This window comes from Crocodylus porosus, unplaced genomic scaffold (genome assembly GCF_001723895.1).
Source record: "Crocodylus porosus isolate Cpor-Errol unplaced genomic scaffold, CroPor_comp1, whole genome shotgun sequence".
Taxonomy (NCBI): Eukaryota; Metazoa; Chordata; order Crocodylia; family Crocodylidae; genus Crocodylus; species Crocodylus porosus.
The window spans coordinates 14,237,862-14,260,440 of record NW_017728927.1 but is presented as its reverse complement, the minus strand read 5'-3'; the positions used below and the strand labels follow the sequence as shown (position 1 = coordinate 14,260,440).

General features: G+C 42.1%; 2 protein-coding genes across 6 annotated transcripts in view; both read right to left on the bottom strand.

Moving 5' to 3' along the window:
- Positions 1-16,260, bottom strand: part of LOC109314738 (tigger transposable element-derived protein 1-like) — a 90,482-nt gene extending 74,222 nt beyond the window's left edge. Inside the window, exons 1-4 of one of the 4 annotated variants that reach the window (XM_019542060.1) lie at positions 16,082-16,256; positions 15,414-15,466; positions 11,596-11,739; positions 2,123-8,653 (exon numbers count right to left, since the gene is read on the bottom strand). In XM_019542060.1, the coding sequence (XP_019397605.1) occupies positions 7,157-8,359 (1,203 nt within the window). In that variant the 5' untranslated portion in view covers positions 8,360-8,653; positions 11,596-11,739; positions 15,414-15,466; positions 16,082-16,256 and the 3' untranslated portion in view covers positions 2,123-7,156. Of the gene's footprint in view, positions 1-2,122; positions 8,654-11,595; positions 11,740-15,413; positions 15,467-16,081 lie in introns of those variants that run through there. The other 3 variants (XR_002102354.1, XR_002102353.1, XM_019542061.1) reach the window with 3 other exon arrangements.
- Positions 16,261-18,519: 2,259 nt separating this feature from the next.
- Positions 18,520-22,200, bottom strand: ZFAND2A (zinc finger AN1-type containing 2A). Of its 2 annotated transcripts, XM_019542072.1 has the most exons (6): positions 22,094-22,200; positions 21,575-21,669; positions 20,518-20,649; positions 19,802-19,955; positions 19,166-19,250; positions 18,520-18,668 (listed from the first exon to the last, which is right to left on the bottom strand). In XM_019542072.1, the coding sequence occupies exons 1-6, from the start codon at positions 22,146-22,148 to the stop codon at positions 18,638-18,640; spliced, it is 552 nt and encodes a 183-aa protein (XP_019397617.1). In that variant the 5' UTR covers positions 22,149-22,200; the 3' UTR covers positions 18,520-18,637. The 2 variants fall into 2 exon arrangements, with proteins under 2 accessions (XP_019397617.1, XP_019397618.1); XM_019542073.1 differs by lacking the exons at positions 18,520-18,668; positions 19,166-19,250 and adding an exon at positions 19,270-19,403 and having other exon boundaries at positions 19,804-19,955.
- Between the last annotated feature and the right edge of the window lie 379 nt (positions 22,201-22,579).

Sequence of the window (22,579 nt, the reverse complement as noted above, 5' to 3'; positions counted from 1 at the left end):
CCCACTGCAAGCTGTATTCTGGGGGCCCAGGTCAGCAGGGCTGTTCCATTCCTCTCACCTCTGGTGGCGGCTCCTGCTCCTGCTCCTGCTGTGTTGCTCCAGGTGGGTGGGGAGGAAGCTTCAGCCTGACAGCTCCCACTGAATCCAATCAATCCAATTGTTTTACTTTTTCCTGGGAACACCAGTTAAATTAACCAGAATTATTTTTGCCTCTAATTCCTGTTTCTCCATATTATACCTAGTCCTATTGAATGACAAGTTTTGTAGTCTTAAAACTCTGAAGGAAGTGCTTCTATTGTACTTATTTCAGATAAATCAACATTCGGCTTGATGTCAAGGCTATAATCTGATGCACAAAAGCCATTCATTTATCTAGTTTATTACTTGCTCATTAATAGCCAAGACAAATGAGTGAATTAAAAGAGAGTAGGACCGAATATTTCATTTATATAAATTCAGATTTTTTTTCCTGTTTGGTGACTATCAAAGTATATTTACATTTCAAACAAAACAGTTCTCCAAGAATTTTTAAGCAGAAAGCAGAACAAGGTGGCACTTTACAGACTAACTAGTTCAGAAATGTCTTCATAGGAAATAGCCTGCTTCACAAGGATATTGTGAAATATAGTACAAAGCTCTTCCAGGTTTTTCTCTCTCCCATGTAAAAGATAAATTATAGTATACATAACTCCTTCATACAGATTCGCATACAACTCAGAAGGATAACAGGATTTGTATACAGAGGAAGGGGGAAAAAACATCTCTCCTGAAAATCAAAGTTAAAACTGCCACCCCATTTCATTTTAGCTTTCCTAATAATTTAATGTTAACAAAATTTTATTAAGAGTAATAACCAAGAAACAAAAAGGCCATAAGATTCTGTCACATGTTGTACACACTTCCACGTCCCAGCTTGCTCAAGAGTACCCTGCCTTTGATGTGCCTCTCTCCTCGCTTTATGACATGCTTGAACAAGGCATCTTTTTACTTTCCCCTAGCAAGCTTACTACACAGTCTCTTGCAAAGCAGAGTAGCTTGTGACAGCTTAAACAAGTTACATGGCATCTTCTCATTGAATATATAGTTGCTATTCATATTTGGTGGCCATTTTTTTTTAAATCAATTTAACTTGGTTTGTGCAGAAATGTTCTCACTTTTATTAAAATCCTATGACATTTAGCCAAAAGCCATTAAACACACAGATTCAAAAATTAAATATTTTTTTTGTTCAAGAATGCAATATACTCAATTGAATGGAAAAGGACAGGGACTCAAAAGACCTGGGTTTCATCCCCAACTCCATCAGTGGCATATACCTGACAGCCCTGAATAGGATGTGAACATTACTGAATAACAGTATCATTCCCTTTGACCTTCCCCACCAGGGACCTTATTGTGTTGGGTTTCAACCTGGTGATATTTTTTGCAGCTAAATCCTCTCAGTAGCAACTTATAATGGAAACAATGACAACGAAGTGTGGTGGGGAGCAGGGAAAGCTCTCACAGCTAGCTAAAAAGACGGGAGCTGTGAGGAAGTACTGCTTACCTAAGGCTGGGTTAGAAGGATAAACGTCCCACTGTTTATAGCAGACCTGCTGGTTGACAACATGTACACAGTAGGGAGAGAAACCTGAACATAGAGATTAAAGGGAAAATACCTGGCAAAATGTAACTTTTTTTTCAGTCAATCTCTAATAAGGAAGGCTTAACTCCTTTAAAAAATTACCAAGAAATACACTACATATTGTTTATACAAACACAGTTGGAGACGTGAGTTTTTTGCCTGGGAAAACCATCTTCAAAGTAGCGATTGTTTTCCCAGCTGTGAATACTCTTTCCTGGGAAATCTGTTCCTAGCATTACAAAAATATTTTTCAAAGGAATGTAAAATTATTCAGCCTAATCTATGCATATCTGTATTTCAGGAAAAAAAAAAAAATCCGTACTTTCTTGGACTTGTCTGGTTATAAGAAGCCTAATATTCCTTATAAACGCCAACAGTGAGATGTACCCGTTTTAAAATAAAAAATGTAATTAATTTAGCAAAAGAATTCAGAGCTTCTCCATAAGCATTCTGAGAAGACAAGTGCGCTTAGAGAGAAATAAACACTGAAGTCTCTTAAACAGTTACCCACAAAGTTTATTTATTACTTCTTATTAATTTGAACAATATTACAGAAATATGCAAAAAAAACCCCCAAGAAAACATGCAAGACAGGTCACATCTTCCTGTATCCCACACACAGTAAATCACAAAAGCCAAACAGGATTTCAAGCCAATATATTACACCATTTTTACCAACAAATTTGTATCCTATCCATGCCAATAGTAAGTCATCCTAAGAGGACAGTGGGTGCTAACAAAACTGTTATTTACGTGTGGAGTGATTCAGTCAAGGATATTAATTTAATCCTAAAGCAGCTCAAAAGAGAAAAAAAAAAGAAGGAAGCAGAATATTTCAGCCATAAAAGTGAACAGACACAGCATGCCTGCATGAAGGCAGTAGCATCCTCACACTCATCTTAATGCTTAACTACAGTTTTCAGAAACATCCACCATGGTGCCAGTTTCTTAAGAAGCGAGTTTGGACATCATGGAAATGCTGAGATCAAGCTGAGGGCAGCGGAAATTACTATTTAAGTCAGATGTTTTCCTTTTGATGCTAGTCTCATAACTTGCAAGGCACTGGTTATGAGACTTATTAGAGTAAAGAAAACTATAAGAAGTATACTACAGTAGTTAAGTCTTCAGAACTGAAAGACCCATATGATGCAATATGAACTTTTTAATATTCCTGTATTCAGTATAGCGGGCTGATGCATCGTTTTAAAGCCAAATAAAAGAGTAAAGAATGGAATAAAGACATAATATTGAGGCACGAAGTACATAATTTGCAGTTAAGTACAGAATTGAGATAACAGCTTACAAACAAGCATTTGGTGGAAGAGCTGAAAGAGGACCTACAAGACAATATCCCAAGGTTTCCACACAAGCCAAGATGCAGCTTATTTCAGCAGCACAGCAACAGCAAATTCACTTTGACCATCTCACCTACAGTTATTCTCCCTTTGTATAACAAGCCAGAGGGCAAACACTTCCTCTGAAAAGTAGATAAGCTTTCTACTCATTAAAGCAGCTGAAAATGTTTTGCAAACAAATTCACATCTCAAAATGTCAGCATGCTCCTAGTATAAATTAGTGAGGTGACAAATTAAGTACACCCTGAAAAAAGCCTTGCAGTGAAAACATAACATAACATTACACGCCTGTCTTAGTCTCACTAAATGTGTTGTCACTACCCCTACTACCTTAAAGATCCTATTATAAACAATAATTTATATCCTACCTTACAGCTTGCTGAATGAGTGTACTTGCAGAGTTTAATCCCCCTAACTTACAAAGACCTTTTAATTAGAGTATTATACATAGTGATATTAAAGAAACACTTTTTAATGGAGTTGTGTTACTGCTTAGTACAAATAACTCTCCACTGCCCTTTGTAATAACCCTTCTAAAACTTGAAAATAAAAATATTTTCCCTACTGATTTTGCCATTTTCCATTTGGTAAGTAGATTGTCACTATTTGGGCACCTGCACACTATTTAACTGAAAAAGGAAGACTATCAGCTACTTGTTTATTCTCTGTTGTTTGTATTATCTGCGTGGAATCTTGAAAATAAATTCCTTTCCCACTGACTTTGTCGTTATTTGGGGAAAACGTTGTTCTTTCTTCCCTATTTGCTTGCAATACAAAAGGCAACAACTTAAAGGGAAGTCCTTGTCTTATTACCATAAAGTTATGAACTGGGGTCCTGCCATAACACTTGGTGACTCAGTGCCTGTATAAAGGGAGATTTGGATTTACAAAGGCTGACTGCCTCTTATTCAAATCTCATGCAAGATTACAGTAGAAAATGAATACAAAATTAAACTTTTGAGTTTTTGTGTAATGACATCTTGCTCTCTGCAAAATTCAGATGATTCAACTGAACTCAATTTTATAAATGAACAAATTATGCTGAGGAAACATGGTCATCTCTCATGCTTAGCTCAAAGGGTTAATATTGCTTTTGGATACAGAAAAATTACTCTACTAGAACTCAGAGATCCTTCACACCACCACCACTTGTAGCTCTTCAGGGACAAACTGCAGCTCTGGACCTGTACACTCCAAGCACCATAGTGTTGCTTTCAGAGGCTCTCTCAATCAGTGCTACCCTGAAGCAGCTAAGAATTACGGGGAGAAATAGTCCCTAAATACAAGTAAGACAGGGTAGCTGAAAATGAGCAATTCTAATATCTCTAACATTTTTAGCTGACATTTTTATAACATTGCAACCCTATTTTAGAGGGCAGGAAAAAAAAAAATTCCTAAAATGAAAAAACTGCATCAGAGAGGCTTGACATGTTGGGAAGAGGACGCTTTTAAATTTTGATTGCTGCACTAGACTGGCATGCCTTTTAAATCTATTTTCACCATATCTGTTATTTTCTAAATAATGTGGCTTAGGGAGGATAATTTTCAAGTACAAGCAGTTGCATATTTTGATATATTGCAAAAACATTAAAGTTAAACAAGTAAAATTCATGTTCAGGTAATTCTAAAACCCACGGTAAAAATGTGTGTGGAGATCACTACTTATGTTAATTCTTTGTTAAACTATTTACCATAAACAGTAACATAATGACCAATTGTGAGAAACACACATGCCTGAACAAAGGATTTAAAATTTATACAACATGCTTTTCAAATCCACTGAAGAAACGCACTGTCATTTAGAATGGTATAGTTCCAAAATCATTCATGAAAACATTTATAAATCAGACATGAATTGATTGTTGCTATTTAATGTAAAAGGGAGAATGTTAGTAGATGAAAATCAATAAAACACCAAGATTCTTCTGAAAGGTCAACCTGCTCCAAAGAAAAATGCTTTACTCCTACAAGCATAAGTATTTTGGAACAAATTTCATGAAACAATGATCAATGTAACAGTAAATCCAGTCACTTAAGACACATTTCAAGTTGCCCTCTTACAGCTCTACAACAAAAATCAATTAGAAATTTACATTTTCTACTTTGTAGACTAAAAGTACTCTGCTAGAATGGCTAAACATAAATCATGGGTAGGCTTGGCAGGATTCAATTTTTACGACTAAATGCCGATAAACGTTGAATCACCTCATACTCACAGACCAACAAAAAAAATATTTCCATTTGCAACAACCAAAACTTATAGAAAGGAGACAGGGTGCCATGCACATGTGCACAAACACATACGGCAGCTGTTGCAGGCAGGGTGAAGGGAGCCCCGGCTGCGACTGCCATGCTTTGCTCATCTGGCAGTGGCTCAGGCAGCCAATGCAGGGGCTAGGGACCGTGCTGGGTGAGGACACTAGTTGGATTCTGGCTGCTGGTGACAGAGCCTGGAGGCAGGAATGCTGCTGCAGGGTCCTGCCGCTGAGGGGCAGGGCTGTTGGCATCTGGGAGCCTGATGCTGCTGGCCATTCTCTACCCAGTTCCCAGCCAGGGATTGGGTGCCAAACTCCCACTGAGCCCAGCCCCTGCATGCTCAGGGGCTAGGCCACCCCTCTGCTGGCACCCGCTAGGCGGGGCTCACTCCCAAAGCAGACACAGGGAGTGGGGAAGCCGCTTCTCACCCTGGGCTAGGCAGCCACTGCCTCCTGATGCAGTGTGGGGCTCAGGGAATTCAGTGCCATTTGACAGTCAGGAGTTTTCTGACGAGCCTCCTCCCACAGTGAGCACCACTGCCAGCCCCAACCTGTTGCCCCTAGCCCAGCCCCTGCCCCCACGCTCCACTCAGTGAGAGCAAAGACACCAGCCTCATATGAATGTCCTACCAAATGAACAAAATGATTTCAAGCAGGAACACTTTATTGACTTACAGATATTTACTTTTTATATTTTAAAGTGATTTTATAAAGCTTTTAACAGTATACCATCATTACTAAATTTCCTGCCCCCCTACACCCTTAATGTTGCATAATTTTGAAAATTTTAAAATCAACAAATATTGAAATAAATGCTTAAAAATGAACATTGATTTTAGCTGTCAAAACTATATGTATAAAAAAATTTTAAAATATTAAAATTTTGCCAAGCCTAATCATGCGCAAGTACATTCACTTAATGAACCACTGAAACCTCTCCTTCACCAAAAGTCATGTAGTACACACCTGTTAGCTTTAAAATGGTGAATTATCTTTTGGCTTATTTCTTATAAATCAAGGTATTTTATTTTTTAAAGAGCATGTAAGGAATTGTATCCTGTACTTCCCTGTTTCAAGAATGGAAAAATGTTGCCCTTTAAATCACAAAAAAATATATTCAAAGACAATCATAGTTCATTAAACTCTATTAAATATGCTTTTGGATTTTTTGTATATAATATGCCCTTAAAATATAACAGGTAGAAGCTTATTTTTGAATCAATGCTAAAGTTAAATACAAAACTATATCATATTTTATCATGTAAGAGGACCAACTAAACGGCCTGATGTGCTTTTTCCCCAGTTTTCAATGTTTCATTTCTCGCAACAAAGAGTTAGGAATATACTTATACTATAATATTTTTGAAAGAAAAAAGACACTATCATTCAGGTGGTGAACGAGAGAAGGGGTGACACCCCAAGAAAGAAACCAGTGTGCAAGCATGAGAGAAGAACTTCGCAAATGTCTTTGAATTAGGTTTCTAAGCCAAAAAAGGTTTGTTGCCTAGACTGCATTTCAAAACATGCTGAAAGATTTTAAATTCATTATCATCATCTATCTCTGGATACCAAAACGTATTCAAGATTCATATGTTAAGACTAGAAAGAATCCTTATGGATGTGGTAGCTTCACCTTGTCCTTTACTGAACTTTGTATGTTCTCTGACATTTGCTGAACAAAACATTACAGGCGGTCCTCGGACTTAAGACATGGTTTTCAGGAACCAATTGTGTTGCAAGTCGAAATGTCGTAACTTGGAACCACTTTTACCCATAGGAACAATGTTATAGATAGGGGATTGGTTCCTAAACCAAGGTCTGATATCCTATTTTCACCAAAAATAACCAAGAATTTCATACTTGATCAACTATAGAAAAGGAGTAATATAGCTACATTAATGTATTTATATTGTAAATAGCAATCATACTGATTTGGAAGGACTTCTTTGAGGTGACTTTGCTGGTCTTTTTGACAGGATCTTGGCTCGAGTCTTCTCAGAAGTCTTGGCTGCAGGTTTTTCTGGAGTCTTGGATGCTTTCTTAAAGAAAGCGCCCAAAGAAGTCTGGACAGATGTTCTCTTCTTTTGCTTGTAAATTTCTCTGTAGCAGCTGTACATGTAGGATATGCCCCTATTCACTGATGCACTGCGTTCAGTGTTGGGGTCATGTTCTTCAAACAGGGACATGGCAGCTTCCAAATATTGAAATGCCTCAGCCAATACTTTTGTGGTCAAGACTTTATGAGGAGGAGTCTCTTCAACAGTGGGTACATCATCTTCTTCCTCTGCCACTTTTTGCTGCTCCAATTCAATGAGGTCCTCATTAGTTAATTCTTCAGAATGTGATGCCAGTAACCCATCAACATCCTCTGGTGCAGCACCTAAGTTGAGTTCTTTGCCCATTTCAACAACATTTTTGAAGTCACCTGCAGCATGGGCACCGAGCAAACGAGTGAGCCTATCTTTAGCAGCTCTGTACCCTGGCACGGATTTCTCCTCTTTGGCAATGTAGGTTCTCGAAGGCGGTTTTTTCCAAAAGTGCCCAGTTTCGTCAACATTAAAAACTTGCTGAGCACAATACCCACCCTCTTCAATGATTTCACCCAATGTCCCAGGAAAAGCACAAGTTGCCTCCTCATCTGCACTGGCAGCTTCACCTGAGACCCTGATGTTATGCAAATTAGCCCTGGCTTTAAAACGCATAAACCACCCCCTGCTTGCTTTAAAAGGCTCAGCATTAGAACTCTCCCCCTGTTGTTTCTTTAAATCATCATAAAGACTCCTAGCCTTTTCCTGAATTATGCCTAAACTCACAGGAACACGGCGTTGATTTTGACCCTCCAGCCAAATGATTAACAGTTTCTCAACCTGAGCAATAAGTCCAACCCGCTGCTTAGTTATCACAGTTGACTGCATAGGAGCAGAGCCCTTAACATGTTCCTGAATTCTTACCTTGTCTTTGGATATCCCTACAATAGTTGTCCGGGGAATATCCAAAGCTCTACTGATTTCAGTTGGCGTCTCACCTTTTTCAGACCTCTTAATTATTTCCATTTTTGTTTCCATAGTAATTGCTCTACGTTTCTTAGGAACACCACTTGCACCAGATTTACGCTTTTCTGCCATTATTATGTGCAAAGAAACACTAAATTTTAAGACAAAGTTTGGAAACACAAAGATTCACCACATAAAAATGGTGTCAAAACAGCAACTGAGCGTCTTGAATCAGGGAAACGGGTGGTGTGGCGGATCGGCGCAGGTAGATGGGCGGCACAGCGAACTTGTTCGCTGCTGTGGCGTTGCGTCGGATCGAGTCTCGTAAAGTCGAAACTGACGTCAGAAAGTCGAAACAGGGGGTCAATTTATAAGTGCCGCAAGTGCCGTTCGTCGTAACTTGAACTTCGGAAAGTCGAGGACTGCCTGTATTTTAGAGCAACTATCATGAATAAATTGGTCATTCTCCAAAATGCTGGGAGTATAAATGCAGGTAATAGTCACAAGGCCAGTAAACAACTGACAAAATATTCATTAACCATTTTTGAGGCGGTGTTTAAAATATTTGTAACATTTTTCACTCTGGTCATTTTAAACACAGAAAAAATATAGCTTACAAACATGCTTTCCTGCTATCAACAGTTATAGTTTATAAGGTGGATGCCAAAAAACAGCTTGGCATTAACTTTACATGGTGCTTCATAAAACTAACACTACATATATATTGAAGCCACCCACTGACTTGTAATTTTCAGGACTGTTCTGCTTAGTGATATTCTGAGATAGAATTAAGGGTTATATTCTGCAGTAAATACTTCCCTCAGTTGCAGAGCTGAAAAGCCCATGTATTCAGGAAAAGATTTTGAATCTCAACAGCTGATCAGGGACATGACATCAAATGGCTCAGAACAGCCCTGGCCTTTCCAGGGTTTTGGTGTCTCTGGTTCTTTTTTGTTGGTTGCTTGGAATGATGCTGTGTAGACAGCCTACAGATTGCTGAAGACAATGCAATAAAATCTGAACTTCCTCCCATAATCACTCACAAACTTTATTTTTATCTGAAGATTTATTTAAAGTCAAGTCTGGAGTTATCTTCCTGTGTATTCTACAAGATACTTGAAGGGAGCCCTACTGGAGCCCTATATGATGATATATAGCGATATATGCCTTCACTAAAAAAACAAACAAACAAACAAACAAAAAACACATAAAGTAAAAATCAATACACCCTAATTTTATAGAACCATGGAATCTGTTCCCTTCTAGTCTGCTTGAAATCTGCCCAGCAGATCTGAAATGTGGAAGGACTCCATAACTTTTCTTAGATAGCCTCCAAACAGTTATGTTCTCTACAAGCAGACTACTACCTAACAAGATTCAATCCTATGGATGAAATACTATAAGCTGCAGTAGCTATATTCAGACAAACTGCAGACATTTGCACACATGAAGAAAATCCCTCAAACTGTATACACCTTTTGCCAAATAAGCTTAATAACAACCCAGTCACCGATCAACATCCACTGGTTTTACTGAGCTTTTTTCAACTGCAAAACGGGTCTAATTTTAAAAGACAACAAAAGGAAAGAATCAGAATGCTGTCAAAGCCACAGACTATTAACATGCACAAAGGTGTTTGTAAGATCAGGTTTTTAAACACTTCAAGAACTTCAGAGGAAAGGCAGAAAGGTTTTAGCCATCCTCTCATCTACAAGTATGTCCTATCTGTCTGAACAAACTTTTATATTAGCCTGTAGACAAGTGATTCTCTACCAGTGTCAGTGCACCCTAGGGTGCCACCAGATTCTTTGAAGGATGATGAGGTGTGAGGAAATAATCAGATAGCTAAGTAAATAAATGCAGTCTCAAGCTAGTCAATGCCCGAACACAATCCCCTGAGCACAATCCCCCACCACACTGCCTAGTCTCGCTGCAAGAAAGTGAGCACTATAATATATGTTTTTGAAATCAAGTGCTACTCATTTCACAGAAGTTATGGAGGGGGTTCCTCGAGTCCAATGCCTAAAGAACCACTGTTGTAGACCATTTACTGGCAGGACCTGAATGTAGTCTTTTTAGACACATGCTACTTTTTTTTAATTCATGTAAACAGCATCGTATTTATAAATAAGTACAAGAAATCCTGGCTCTTGTTCTGCCATATACAAAGAAATATAAGGATGCCTGGCTCTTGATCTGCTGCATAGACAAGCAGATTTTAATACACGAAGCTCAAAACATTTACTTGCTCTTGCTCCTAACAACTGAAGTGGAATGCCATTGCTTACATACTATTCTTGCTCGAACAATTCTATAGTTCTGCTTTTGCACAAAAATAATGTGCAGTAGGGAACCTAAATAAAAGATTTTGCCACAGCTGGAGTGGAGAGGAAGAGAAGTCAGATTTTCACTGAAATCTGTCACTACATTGTTAACCTCCTTTGCTTTAAAATTAATATGAAGATGCTCTAAAATGTGAAGAGACTGCTGACATCTTCTGGTCAGGCAGCATGCAAAAGTTCTTTTAACACACAATTTTCAAAATACCTTTTTCAGATTTTTCCAAAGCCAATACCATGGCTCACCCTCAATCGGATGGCTAATTCAAGGAAACTATAGATACTATATTCCATTTACACCTCTACATCCCCTACCATCTTTCATATTAACACCCCACAAGAACAGCAATCATATACCTAGGCCTTCAAGCAGAAGTGTAACTAAGGGTGAGTGGGACACCAATCCTGGGCATTTAAGAAGGCACACAGGGTGCCTAAACACTTGCTCCGGGGTTTTGAGGGACCGTTTTAATTAGAGCCATCTCTGACAGTCCTAATTAAAGTGGCTGAGTGCTAATTAAGATGGTGAGCTCTAGTTAAAACAGATTAGGGTTGTGTGTATTATGCGCCCCCCCCCTTTTAAAAAAAAAAAAAAAAAAAAAAAAAAAATGTGGAGGAACTTTAACTAAAGCACAACAAAGTTATTTTACAACACACCTCCAGGGTCATTTTAAAACATGGGGCTTAATACATGTGACGGTGAGGCAACTTGTTCATATTTTAATTAGAACATAAGTTAGTACATCTATAAGCAGCTGCAGCCAGCAGCTCAGCCACTGTGGCCCACTGGCACCCAGGGTGCAAAACTGCCCAGCTATATATATGCCTTCAAAAAGAACAAGACAAAACGCTCCGTTCCCACCCCACCCCGCCAAACATACATGCCTGGAGAACCATAACCCACAATCCTTTTCATCTTAACTTTGTTTCACTTTGAACAGATTATGGGTCAAGGAATCATTACCACTTAATCTCATAATGCATTCGGATATGGTACTGTTGGGAGTAACAATGAATTAACAGGCTTACCTTCAAGCTTTGTTTCTTTTTCTTTGGTTCAGTTTCACAGACAAGTTGCTCCTCTGCAGCTAATGGCCGCTTTAATTTTTTCCTTTGGCTTCCTTCCTTAATTTTTGTATTCTTCTTAATTTTTGCCATTCTAGATCAGAATCACTGAAACACATGTATATTAAAATGAAAGCATATACATTCATTCCAGTCCTACTATTCTATTATTTCATTACACTGTTATGGGGGGCGGAAAATCAATAATTTTCCTTTGCCGGAAATTTTGAAACAGGAGACAGGTACGTAGCTATCAATAGGGGTCTACTTAAGTCAAGGAGGAGGCCAGCTGATTTAGTGGGGAGATCACAGGGCTGGCCGCCATATTCACAGGCTGATCCCAATGCCCCCCGCATTGCCGCTGATTGGTTGAGTGGCTCCACCCCTCACCACTGCTGCCTCTGATTGGCTGCAAGGGGTGTCCATCATACAACCCTGCCCCTTGCTGCTGATTGCTTATGAAAGCAATCCACCATACGAGGGCTGCCAATTGGTGGAGCGGGGCAAGGCAAAGCCCTCTCCAACAATTAGTGGCAAGGAGCAGGGGCAGGCAGTCCCCCTTTCCCCCAGCAGGTTGTATAGCTGGGCCACAGCACCGTGAAGACTGCTGGCTGCCCCGCCCCCCAATTCTGTAGCCTTCAGGGACAGCGCTGGATTTCGCAATTTCCACAACATCGTGATTTCAATAGGTTCCTAGCTATCATACATCTTTTATACTACTCAGAAAAGGTAAACCTTTAACTACATGTTTATATATCCATTCTTAATATATTTTTGGAGGATTTTTAGTTTATGAGTGCAGTAAAATTAAAATACTGCAAATTAGAAAATTACATTCTTGCAAAAAACTCAGGGTCTAACAGTTTCTGCCCCCTAGAACCCAGTATGGCAATGGCCCTTTGATCTTCTTCTATGGAGTTAAACATCAGTTAAGATTATTTTTTGCCACATTTGGAACTGTTTGGTCAAACTTTACAATAAGCTACAAATGGACTCTGATCAGGCAAGGATTTTTTGGAGGGCGATAGCTTTATTGGACCAACTGCATCCAGTAAAAGGTATCACCACCACCCCCAACACACAAATCCTTGCATCTTACATAATTCCTGGATCATCATGGCTGCACTGCTAACACCTCTGACTGGTTCAGTCATTTCAAAAACCACTTTTATACGATTGCTAATAAGTGTACCCAGTACACATGGGTATATGAACAACAGTCCCAGCAGTACAGAGATGGCTCAACTGCATTCTTGTGTTTTAATGAAAAGGATTGCAAGGACTTTTCTCTCCCTTAGTTTGGATGATATGCAAGGGGGAAATACGTGTACATGATTATAATGCATTTTGCGTTTCATTTCATACAACTCTGGATCAGAAGGAAAGAAAGTGATTTCATGATGGTTCTACCTTTGGTCCTCAAGGGCTGCTCTACCTTATATTTAGCTGCAACAAACTTAATTACACATTTGCTGCATCTGACAATGAGTAGAGAGACTTCAGCCGCACCACTTTAGTGGTTGTAAAAGATGACAAAACTATTCCACTATATTGATACCATCTGGGGAACAACCATAGCTTGGCTCACTAAATTTTCAATGAAAGATTCTACCAGTTTTACATGATTTACCATATTCAGCAGCATTTCTAACCTATGACCGATATATCTTCGGAAAGATTCTTGGTCTCTGCCACTGTGTTAGACTAAGCTAGATGGATCTATTGTCTGACCTAGTAAATTGCAGTTCTTAACTGGATGTTTGTTTTAATCAAAGTGGTCTTGAATTTAAAATATATAAAATCAAAATACTTTTCTTTCAGGCATGCCAAAATATTTTCTTAACTACTTTCAATTTAATTTAATATCAAAGCTCTAACTTTAGTAATGTACACTCTACTGTACTTCTTGTGGTCAGTGGCATGAAAAACTGAGAATAAATGGGAAGGCATGTACTACAAGAGGTACTGATGTTTTAGCCATACCACACTTATCACTTTCTCTTACTGGAACATAAAGCCGTTATGTAGACTGCTTGATTATAAGGCTTTGGAAGAAGAGAAGTTTATAGTTGTACAGTGATTTATAACAAATACATCAAAATTTACTATTAACACCTACACATTCTGATACATCAATACTGAGTGCACACTACTGACAATATAGTGCAATCTGTTTAAGTGCATGGCCTTCAGACTGCAAACTACTCTGCACTTGTCAGGGAGGAGAGCTACTCATTTTCAGGAATACTAATCTGGCAGAATTGACAGGGCTGCAAGGAATGCTATAAAGCAGGGGTGTTAAAAGATCTGGCCTGAGGAACCACATCATTCAGCTCCCAGTGCTGGCCTGGGTCTTGAGTGGACCTATGCACAGCCTGTGCAGGACCAAGGACACACACTGTACATGGTGCCCACTCCAGGACCTGCACTGCATGCAGCACCCACAAGAGGCCAGTCCAGGCCCCCCACAACTCCAGCGTGCCAAATCCAGCACCCAGCTTAACCAGTCTGGGATGCAACTCCAGCTGGTCACTGCATGCAGTGTGGGTCCTGAAGTGGGAGCCATGTGGGGTGTAATCCTGGACAAGCCACTGTAGACATATGGTCTCTGGGTCCCCACCTCCACATGCTAGATCTGGCACCTGCTCTGGCTGGGCTGGACCCCATGCTGCAGCAGTATTATGTGAGGTGGGTGGAAGGGGAGGATGGCAGGGGCTTTATCCAGCCTATGTGGCCAGTCCTGCAACGCTCATCCAGCCCACAGAGCAGTCCCACATGGGCCAGGTGAGTTTGACAAACCTGCTTTAAAGGGTGCATGCCACAAGTGCCCTCTGTGTGGCAGGTGGCAGATCAAGGACAGAGCAGAAAGTAGAGTGGCCAATCAGCTAGGGAAAGGGCATAGGAGTGGCAACTGGAGAGGGCAGAGTGCTTAAATTGTAGCACATCTGCAAAAAAGGTTAGCTCCCAACTGGTCTAAAGTGCACATGGTATCAGTGCACCTAAAACTCAGTAGTCCTAAAACTGAGCCCTCATCATCAAGTCTTCTACCAGCAGTCAGAAAACTATCAGAAGCCAAAAGAAGGGGAGAGAACAACTGACTAGCTCTGGTCATTGTCAAGGCTTCTAATAAGCAGCCCTTTGGCAGCTACATTTCTTTCACTGCTTCTGGCTCAAGTTAAAACACAATCAATAACAGAGTATACAATTATAGGTAGCTTGCAGTAAACCAGCATACAATTCAGTTGCCAAGCAGACAGCGGGGTTGAAACATGCTAGTTTAAGCAGTTTAGGTACTTGACACCTGCATGGGCAAATCTAGGATTTTGAAGAGGGGTAGTGCAGATGGAGTGACATCATCGCATATAGGGCAACATGTATTTATCTCCAATTGAAGCAAAACTAGGCGGTTTACTAATTTGGTAGGGAGCTAGCACTATATGATTAAGTTTAACATGAAAGCAAAAATGAACATACTTATTGGAATAGGCTGCAGCAAGGGAAGTTGAGGTTAAATATTAGCAAAAACTGTCATGAGGAGGGTGGTGGCGCATTGGAAGAGGTTACCAAAGAGGCTGTAAAATTTCCATCCTTGGAGGAAGGTTTTTAAGACCCAGATGCAGGGCAGGGATGATATAGCTGGGGATGTTCCTGCTTTGAGCAGGGAGTTGGACTAGGTCAGCGGGTTTCAACCTGCGGTCTGTGGACCTCCAGGGGTCCACACACTACGTCTACGGGGTCTGTGGAAGAGGACTATGATCAAAAGTATGTGAATACCCACTTACAATTCGAAGGGGGTCTGGCACCACCATTCAAAAACTTCCAAAGGGATCTGCACCTGCATTCAAAAAAATTTTAGGGGTCTGCAAATGGAAAAAAAAGGTTGAAAACCACTGACCTCCTAAGGTCCCTTCCAACCATAGTTTTCTATAATTGCATGAATATGCACTAATTTGCTAGCATATACATAGTTTTAAAAAAAAGCAAACACCCAACAACACATGACAAACTAGGCAAAAAAAAACACACAAATTTTTGGGTAGTCATTATAGTTAGGGTCCAAAGAGAACTGCATTCGTTTCAACAAAATCTAGCCTTCAAGAGTCCTGACAGCACCGGACATGTTCACCCCCGCCGTTTCTACACTCGAGTTTCTACGAGCCAAAGCTTTTAGCTGGAGCTAAAACCAGGCTGCAGGGCTGTTACGTAGGAGGCACCAGGGGAAGGGAGTTTAAATGGGGAAACGGGACCGTGACCAAGGCTAGGGTCATTCACGCCTAGGGAGCAGAAAGACCAGCAGGAGTCGGGGCACGAGGACGAGCCACGAGGTCAAGCGGCCGCTCAGCGGGACTCCGGGGCTCACGTGGACGGGACACAAGGGGAGAGGAGGGGCCTCCACCCAGGGCGTGAGGAGAAGGGGATCCCGATCCCGGCCCAGCGCCGCCCCACGCACCTCCACGACGCGCAGCGCTGTTTTCACGGAGCCCCTCGCTTGGCGCCTCAGACCGCCTCCGCGCTCTCATTGGTTCTGGCAATGTCGATCACCGCAGTGGCCAATGGAAAGTCGCGCAACAGTTCGGTCCCACCTCCTCTCTCCCGGAGCTCAGTGGTCTGGGAGCCGGCTCCGGCGGACAAGGGCGCGTAGGGGTGACGTCACCAGCGCGCGCGCGGACCGCTGGGTCAGAAGGGGCGAGGCTAAGAGAGGCGTGGTTGCGTGCTGCGTCAGCGCGCCGGCGCGGGTGTCGACGTGGGCAGGCATGCATTTTTTATCTCTGTCTTGCTCTCTCTATATATGCATACACATACGCACACTCTATATACATATATATACACATACATATATCTAGTGTGTGCGTATGTGTATTACATACATGCACATACATATACATATGTATACACACACACACTCAGACTACAAGTTTCATGAGTTGAAGCTCACTACAGTTACACGCACACACTATATAAAAGGCAAATCCTACCTGCCGGCTCCCTGGCTCCCTCCCTGTGGACTAGCTGAAGCCAAGGTGCATGAGGTTTTGCAAGCAGGTGCTCCTTTCACCAGAGGCGGTGAGAGGATGTGCACAGACCAGATTAGTCTGTAAGGTGCGCCTCTGCCCTGACCTCTGCCTGAATTCAGGCTAACACAGCCAAGTCTGCACACCCTGGGGAGCGAATACTGAAAGCCTTCCAGATGGATACACTTCACTTGGTCCTGTATACGGAATGGAAAACCAAGAATGTGGCTTGAGGGAATTAGCCTCTTCAGACAAGTTTCCAAGGCAAATGCCTGCTTGTGGAAAACAAACCTGTGTTTTCTGCCATGTGCCACGTGCACAAGTAACTAACATTTCATTTCTGGAGACATTCCCCTCAGGCAATTCATATGCAAGAACAATGACACAAAGCAAAAGCAAAAGGAGCATGACTTTTCGCCCCATTTGAATGAGTGAACATTCAATGGTATGTAAATTTTAGGGGAAAATTCTTGGTGAACACCCTCTAAAAGGTAAGCATGCTAACACAATGGAAATATGCAGGAGCTGTTCTAGCGCTAAGTCTAGCTGCAGAGAGGTCAAGCACAAAGATGCTGGCATTTAACATTAGGTCTATAATTTAAGCTCATCTCCCACTTTGAATGGTTAGTTGAGTGTTTTCCGTGGTTAAACTTACAGGAATATTATATTATGCATCCTATTGTGACATCTTGTGGTGAAATTTGGTACAGACCCACTGAACACATGCAGTTCAAGAATTAGATAGCTGTGTAATGTAGCATCAGTTTCTGCGACTGGGATTGGCTTGTCTTGGAAAATTCTCTGGGGAAAGCCAGGAAAATAAAGATGACTACACTTATATAATGCTTTTTTGCCCTAAAGGAGCCTGCTTCTGCTCTGACTCTGCTAAACCATCACCATAGATTGGGAGCCACAGGGTTGATAGAGGCTCCAGTGAGAAATGAAATCAAAGTCCCAACTCCATGGCAACCTGAGTCCTGACATTTTTCTACACAAGTAGCCAAGTGAAGCAGCTAATTAGGTTCCTAGTTAAGTAGTTACTTTATTAACATTGCTCCCTTAAGTGTCTCTCTACTTTAATTTCCGAGCTAAATTACTGTGACATGGTAAGCAGTAGACCTATGCTTCACTGAGCCCTACTTTAGTTAGAGAAGAGTTTTTGGAAGGCAGTCTAATGAAGATACAGATGTTATAAGCTTGTCTAGGGCTTATTTGATCAGGTGGTTGGGTGTGTTTTATAACTACCCTTTCAAGCAAGCAGCTCTCTAGGCTCACTTTACAGGAAGAAGAGGAATACATGTTGTGCACCAGCAAGTGATGGGATAGGTGTATTAACTCTCTTTTACAAAGATAGCAGGGGCAAGAAAGAAGATGCTATAAGACAGCAGATTTACTCTGGGATACCAGAGGAAGGCGAATAGATTCACATCTTTTAATCATGGAGGTGAAAGTTTCAGGGACTAATTGTGCTGTAATACAGGCATCTCTTCCAAGCATTTCAAAACAGGCAAGTAGACTTGTATGTCAGGCAGTTTAAAAAATAAACACCTGCTGGTTCCTGGCCCCTGCCTACCCCAAGTCATGCCTTACATGGACAATGTTAACTGCTCAGTAAGCAATGTGCTGCATTGGCCTCATCCCGTTTCCAAGTAGATGAGAGAGACATGCAACAGCAGTCCATGCTCACAGCTCCCCATGCAAGTTAGGTCCCAATCCACCAGAAGCAAATACAATGGTTTTTGGCTATCATTTCCAATCTTTAGCTTCTTTTACTCCATGTAGAGGTATGCTTCTTCCCCATTTAGAACAAGGTTTGTGCTTTTTTACTGTATCTTGAAATACTCCAAAAAATAAATAAATAAATACAAAGTTACCATTCTTTGCAAAAGGAAAAATGTTTAATAGTACAGATATTAAAAAGTACAAAAACAATTTAATTTAGTCGTCAGTCTGCAGTGTAGAAAGTGTGTAGGTGCACAAATTTGATCCAAGCATTAGGAATTACCCCTGCTATATTGTCTGCATCTGAAAAAAAGAACACAAGAAAGGAATTGGAGATGAACAGGACTCTAATAGATCATGCTTAGCTAAGGTGCTCAGCCCTCATAGGAAAGCCATTTGAGATGCCCTAGTTGCAACTAGACTAAGGAGCTAAGAAAAAAAAGCTTCCAGAACAATATGCGATGTGCATGATCAGTGTTACCATCTTACTATGGTCTCATACTGGACCAAGGTTAGATGCCACTCATTGTAATGGGTGGCAATTAGCTACCCAAGTGTTTACATGTAATAGAAGCGTTTTAAAAATCACCACTGTGGCAAGCAGCAAATAAGCTGTACCTGGTCATGTCATATACTGTGCCTACAGCCTTGCTCCTCCCCCTTGGCCTTCCTGCTTTTGAGCAGAGGTCAGCTAGCAACTATAATAAAAAAGTTCAGGAAAAGCAGCAGTGACACTGCTATATTCTGTAGACACAAAGCTTTATAGGTCCTTCTGGTTTAAAGGAAGATTCAGTTTATACCCGTTATACTGCAGAAGCCCACGAGACACTGTGCTTGATCCCATCAACTTGACATTGGATTCAGAGGCTCTCATTATAGCAGCATGTCTACAAGGAAACAGAACCATACTGAACATCTTTTTATTGTGCAGCTGTGTGGCAAGATCTTGCTTATCCATCCACTTCTTGTCATCTCTGCAAAATTGGTCACCCAACTGCACTAGAATCTTACTGCACAGGACAACGAAGGTAGCTCTGCCTAGAAGAGACGGATCACTATATTAGAAAGGCTAGGGCTCGAGTCATTTTACTATTTTTAAACTCACTGGTTCCTACCACAGAACTCAAGGGCTATTAAAAAAAAGGTAAAGTCCCAGTTCATAGAAAAGGTAGAACTGAAGCAACTCGAGAGGTTCTTCCAAGCATGACTGATGGGGCCAAGCGGCTGAATTCTACCCCCTGCTTAAGTTCCATTGGGACTTACAGACTAGAACCAAGACTTCCGCCATTCAGAGAAGTTATAAAATTCACTAAAAGAAGTTGGTGACCTTTTCCAATCAGGGGAACGCTGTCCTTTTCTCCTACCCACCCACCAACTCAGACAACTGCTTGTCTAGCTCCAGTGTCACAGGACCAGAAGTATAGGCTGCCATCCTCACCCTGCTTTGGAGATAGGACGGCCTGCCCCCGTGCAGTCATGATCCAATGGATGCCGATGTTTTATGCAGAAGTTTCCATGGCACTGGTCACAAACTAGTTTCATCATCTCCTTCCTTTTGCAGCCTGACTTCAAGCACTTGTTTGTGAAGATCTAGATACGGCACAGGACAGATGGATTTTTTTTTTTCAGAAAGCAAGTATATCCACTTCAGATTATTGGCCAGCTAGCATCTCAGCTTTCCCTGGGTAGAGAAATTTAGGCACCTCTCCCTTGCTGCCAAAACACCAGACTCAAGGGAAGCCCTGGGCTCTGCACCCAATCACAGCATGCAGGGCCAGGCCCCAGGATCCCATCCCAGTGAGGGCCTGGAGGGAATAGCACCAGGCCCCCAGATTCTGATCAGGTTCACAGAGGAGCCCCATACCACTTTTCTGGCCTGTACAGCCAAAAGGTTGAGCACCACTGGCATATTTCTTATCTAGACCACAAGTTAAAATATTAAACTGGTCATAGACACTAGGCAAAGAAGAGTTGAACTGCCAATTACATCCTAATCAGCACAGGCATGCCAGTTAGATCAAACACAGGCAAGATCCCAGAGGAAGGTAAAGGGTCAGTGACAGAAAGGTTGAGAGAGGCTGCTCTGGAGTTCAGAGGCCTGACCCCATCAGCATCACGTAAAAGGTTTAGATTCCAAAGGCAGTTTCCTCACCCGCTCTTTATGCTGAGCTGGATTGTATTTGCAGTCCCTGTCCATGTGTGCTCCAACTACAACATCTGGCATTTCTCCTCTTCTCACCGGAATGGGGGTGTTACATAAAGGACATACTGGAACCTGCACGTCCTGGAAACAGAGAAAAATTAGAAGTGGGACTGACAGGAAGCAAGGCTTAAAAAGCAGCCTAACCCAAGCCACCTGGCACAAAGACACGCAGCACAGGATCTTCCAACTTGCCCCTAGCAGGGAAAGGGGCAGTGATAATAAGGAAGAGAAAGAGACAAATGCAGCTGAGGACAGCAACAGCAGCTGTGGGTCCTCCAGCAGTAGATGGAGTGACAGTGACATGGATGACAGGTGAACCGAGTCTGTGACCGCGCAAGCAGGGTGGGGATGAAAGGGAGGGGATGCTTGGTCTGAGAGACCAGAGTTTGTCCGGGTTTCTTTGTGGAGTGATACTCTGAACGTGTATATATATAGACACTTCTTATTTTGCTAAAAAAAAAAATTTTTTAAAGTTCCCAAGGTGCTTTTTAGGCATCATTCTGGTATTAGACTTTACATTGCATTGTTTTGTAGCTGCATTCAGTTGCTTTAAGAAGATCAAGTCAGATAATAATCTAAGTCTAGAATCCAAAGTGTTTTTCAAAACAGGCTACTTTATTATATGCAGCCACTTGAACAATGCTTTTTATCAGTTCAAGTGCTCGAACTGACTTCCTAGTAAGTCTTGTTTCTCCTTCCATAGCATGTTTGTCATGTGATGTCCCCCCCCAGAGGAAGCTGAAGGATAATAAAGCCTTCAGTTGCTGTGCTCATTAAAAGAGTGGCTATCAACAGTAATAATCTTCAGAGCCTTGCTAAGAGGCAAGATGGAAGAAGCCTCATCTGTTTTCACCCAGAACTTTGCCAGTTGCTGGGCCCCCAATATTTCTAGCCTTTTGGTCTTTTAGGAACTGTAGTTCAGGTTTCAAAGCCATTTGTCTATACATGACCTGGAGATTCCCAAAGGGTGCAAACATTTGGAGTTATTACTAATATTGACACTCACCTTCTTGTATGCAGAGGTACATTTGTGCTGGTCATAGGTGATATGATCCTTGCAGAAAACCTCCTCACATGCATCACATTTTAAAGGAAGAAAGTCTGCAAGGAGCAAAGACAGCCGGCTCATGAAACCCTCACCGGGGAAGGTGGACAAGTTGATTAACTAAAGCACCATTTGGAAAGAGCGCCAGTAGGATTACCAATATACGCTTACACATTCATCAAACAACCCCCAAAAACACTGCATAAAGAGGAGCCAAGAGATTGTAGCATGTCCTGGGTAGGTCTATCTGTAGATAAACATGCTTTTTTATTTCTGGTTCCAGGGTCCCCCCTCCATTCAAATATTTCACCTCTCTGATAAAAAAAAGTTACGATACTTCAAAATGCAGCGAGTGGTAGGCTGCATATCAGGCTCTATGCCGGATAACTCCTTTTTTATCTGCAAAGTCCGAGCTAGGAGGGGACAGGACACGCGTGGAGCCATCCCCGGCGCACCCCGCCATCCCCCGCGGGAGCTCACCCAGCCGCCGGCAGGAGCTCGCGGAGCAGGGCTGGCCCAGGCCCGGCAGCTCCATCGCGCGCGCCGACGGGAGCGAGCAGCGTCCCCGTGCCAGCCGCGGGCTGAAGCGATGGGGACGGACGTGGGCTCGGCCTGCCCCTTTATCCGCCCGCTCCGCTGAGTCACGCCGCCAGCCCCATTCCCGCCAAGTCACGCTTCCGCGCAGCACGAACGATGACATCACGCCCCCTTTAGCCAATCACGGCTCTCCCCTCGGCGAGTTCTGATGAGCTCAGCCGGTAGGCGGCCAATCGGCGGCAGGCCGCCGTGCTGAGTCAGGGGCGGGGGTAGGAAGTTGTTCAGCCTTGGGTGGGCCGCGGCCCGGGGGCGGCACCCGTTCGTAGCGGGGGGGGCTCGCAGCTCGCTGTGCTCTGTACCCGGGCAGCTCTCGGGACAAACCTCACGCGTGTCCAGGACTGCACCTTTCATAGAAAGTGAGGGTTGGAA